The 1730-nt window shown below is 46.8% G+C and overlaps 1 protein-coding gene across 4 annotated transcripts in view; it reads left to right on the plus strand.

Annotated features, from left to right (window-relative positions):
- The first annotated feature begins 569 nt into the window (after nucleotides 1-569).
- GPM6B (glycoprotein M6B) overlaps nucleotides 570-1730 on the plus strand; it is a 36509-nt gene continuing 35348 nt past the window's right edge. The window contains exon 1 of one of the 4 annotated variants that reach the window (XM_005871883.2): nucleotides 570-1075. In XM_005871883.2, the coding sequence (XP_005871945.1) occupies nucleotides 1015-1075 (61 nt within the window). In that variant the 5' untranslated portion in view covers nucleotides 570-1014. The remainder of the gene's footprint in view (nucleotides 1076-1730) is intronic. The other 3 variants (XM_005871885.2, XM_005871882.2, XM_005871884.2) reach the window with 3 other exon arrangements.

A 1730-nucleotide genomic window follows, 5' to 3' on the forward strand; every position in this document is an offset into this window, starting at 1 on the left:
ACCACGTGCAACAAGAAAAACACTCTCTTCTGATTTCCATTTCCAGAAGCCACCAAAATGTCAGCTAGATATACTCACAGCATATTATGATTATTTTAAAATAAGGACAGGTATCTCTATTAATTGGGCTTGAGCTAAAGTTTTTGTTTCCATCACATATGTTAGCTAGAGACCAGGAAATAGGTACTAATACTAAATTGCTACACTGCTATTATTATGCCCATGATGTTTGGGTTATCTTCCTTCTTATGTACTTTTCATATATACATATATATGGGTGAGCGAGGAAAAGTGTTGTTGGTGGATATATATATCTACGTGAAGATTGTGTAAAAGGCAAATTTGAAAGAAAGCAAATAAAATAGAGACCCTGGGCAAGTCCTTTGACTGTATTCTGCCAGGGCCAAGGGTACATGAAATAAAACCAATTATGATGCCCCACGGGGTCCCACGGAAAAGAAGGCATTTGCTTCCGGAAGACGTGCATTCTCCTGAGAGAACATACTTCATGGCCAGCCAGCTGAGTCACGTGATAGGAGGGGGCTCTTTTCTTCTCCACATGCCCTCCTCTGATGTCAGGAATCACGAATCTCTTCTCTCCTGGGAGAATTCATTAGCATTCATTGGGCGCAGTTGGCAAGGAGAAAGAAGGGCTCGGCGGGTAGGAGAGCAGGGAGGAAGGGGCCCGGTGGGGAGCGGTCCCGCCCCCCCTCGGAGCCGCATTGAGATCGGAGGCACAATCGGACACAGAATAGCTGTTTTATAACTGGGATCCTCGGTGACGTATGGCTGCCGGCTCCTTGGCAGCTGTCTTTATGGACCAGTAGGCAGAGGGAAATTGACGCTGAAGAGACTTTTGCATCTTGGAAGGGACTGTAATCTACTGTAGTGAAGAACAGAACCGCTCAATCACGCGAGTGTAAATAAGAGACGGAGGGGAGTCCAAAGAAAAGGAAGAGGAGGGGAAAAGTGTGTGCTGGGGGGAGCGGGGGAAAAGCATTTTTGGTGGATGGTATGAAGCCAGCCATGGAAACTGCGGCGGAGGAGAATACTGAACAAAGCCAAGAGAGAAAAGGTACCCAGCGCTGACAATAGCCTGTTTAGAGCTTTTCACTGGGGGTGCTTAAAGGGGGGGTCGCCCGGTTTGTGTCTCTTGTAAAATAGCTCAGAAGCAATCCCTACCGCCCGGTCTTGCTTTCGGGTGTTTTTCCCCCCCTTGATGTTAAATTAATAGAGCAGCCTTTCTGCAATCCGTTCCTGTTCCAAACCTTCCTAGCGAACGTGGTATTTCATAGAAGGGTGGCAGCAGCTTGTCACCTTGAGCTGGATTGGGGGAAAACTCTCTTTTTTAATTAACGGAATGTCATAACTTAGGTTCTGTGTTCTGCATGTTACGGTCCAGGGACATGGGATGCATTGTTTGCTGCTCATGCCGAAGAGGAACTGGAGGGGCATGCATCTTAAATGCGTTTGGGTCCCACTCATGCTGTAACGATTTGGACATTCTCTCATGTTCTTATTGAATATGATTGCTGTTTCTAGGTATGGGGCCCTGGCTGACATGTAATAGCCATTTAAGTTGGAGCTGGAGAGCGGGTCTGTCAGCTCTGTTGCCTAGTGCTGATGGAGGGGGGGGTGGGTTCTGTTATTCATGACTTGGAGATTTCGGGGAGGAAATTGATAATGGTCCTGTTCCTGAAAGGGAATCTTAGATCATATCACAATTGGAC

Source organism: Myotis brandtii, unplaced genomic scaffold (assembly GCF_000412655.1).
Source record: "Myotis brandtii unplaced genomic scaffold, ASM41265v1 scaffold359, whole genome shotgun sequence".
Classification (NCBI taxonomy): Eukaryota; Metazoa; Chordata; class Mammalia; order Chiroptera; family Vespertilionidae; genus Myotis; species Myotis brandtii.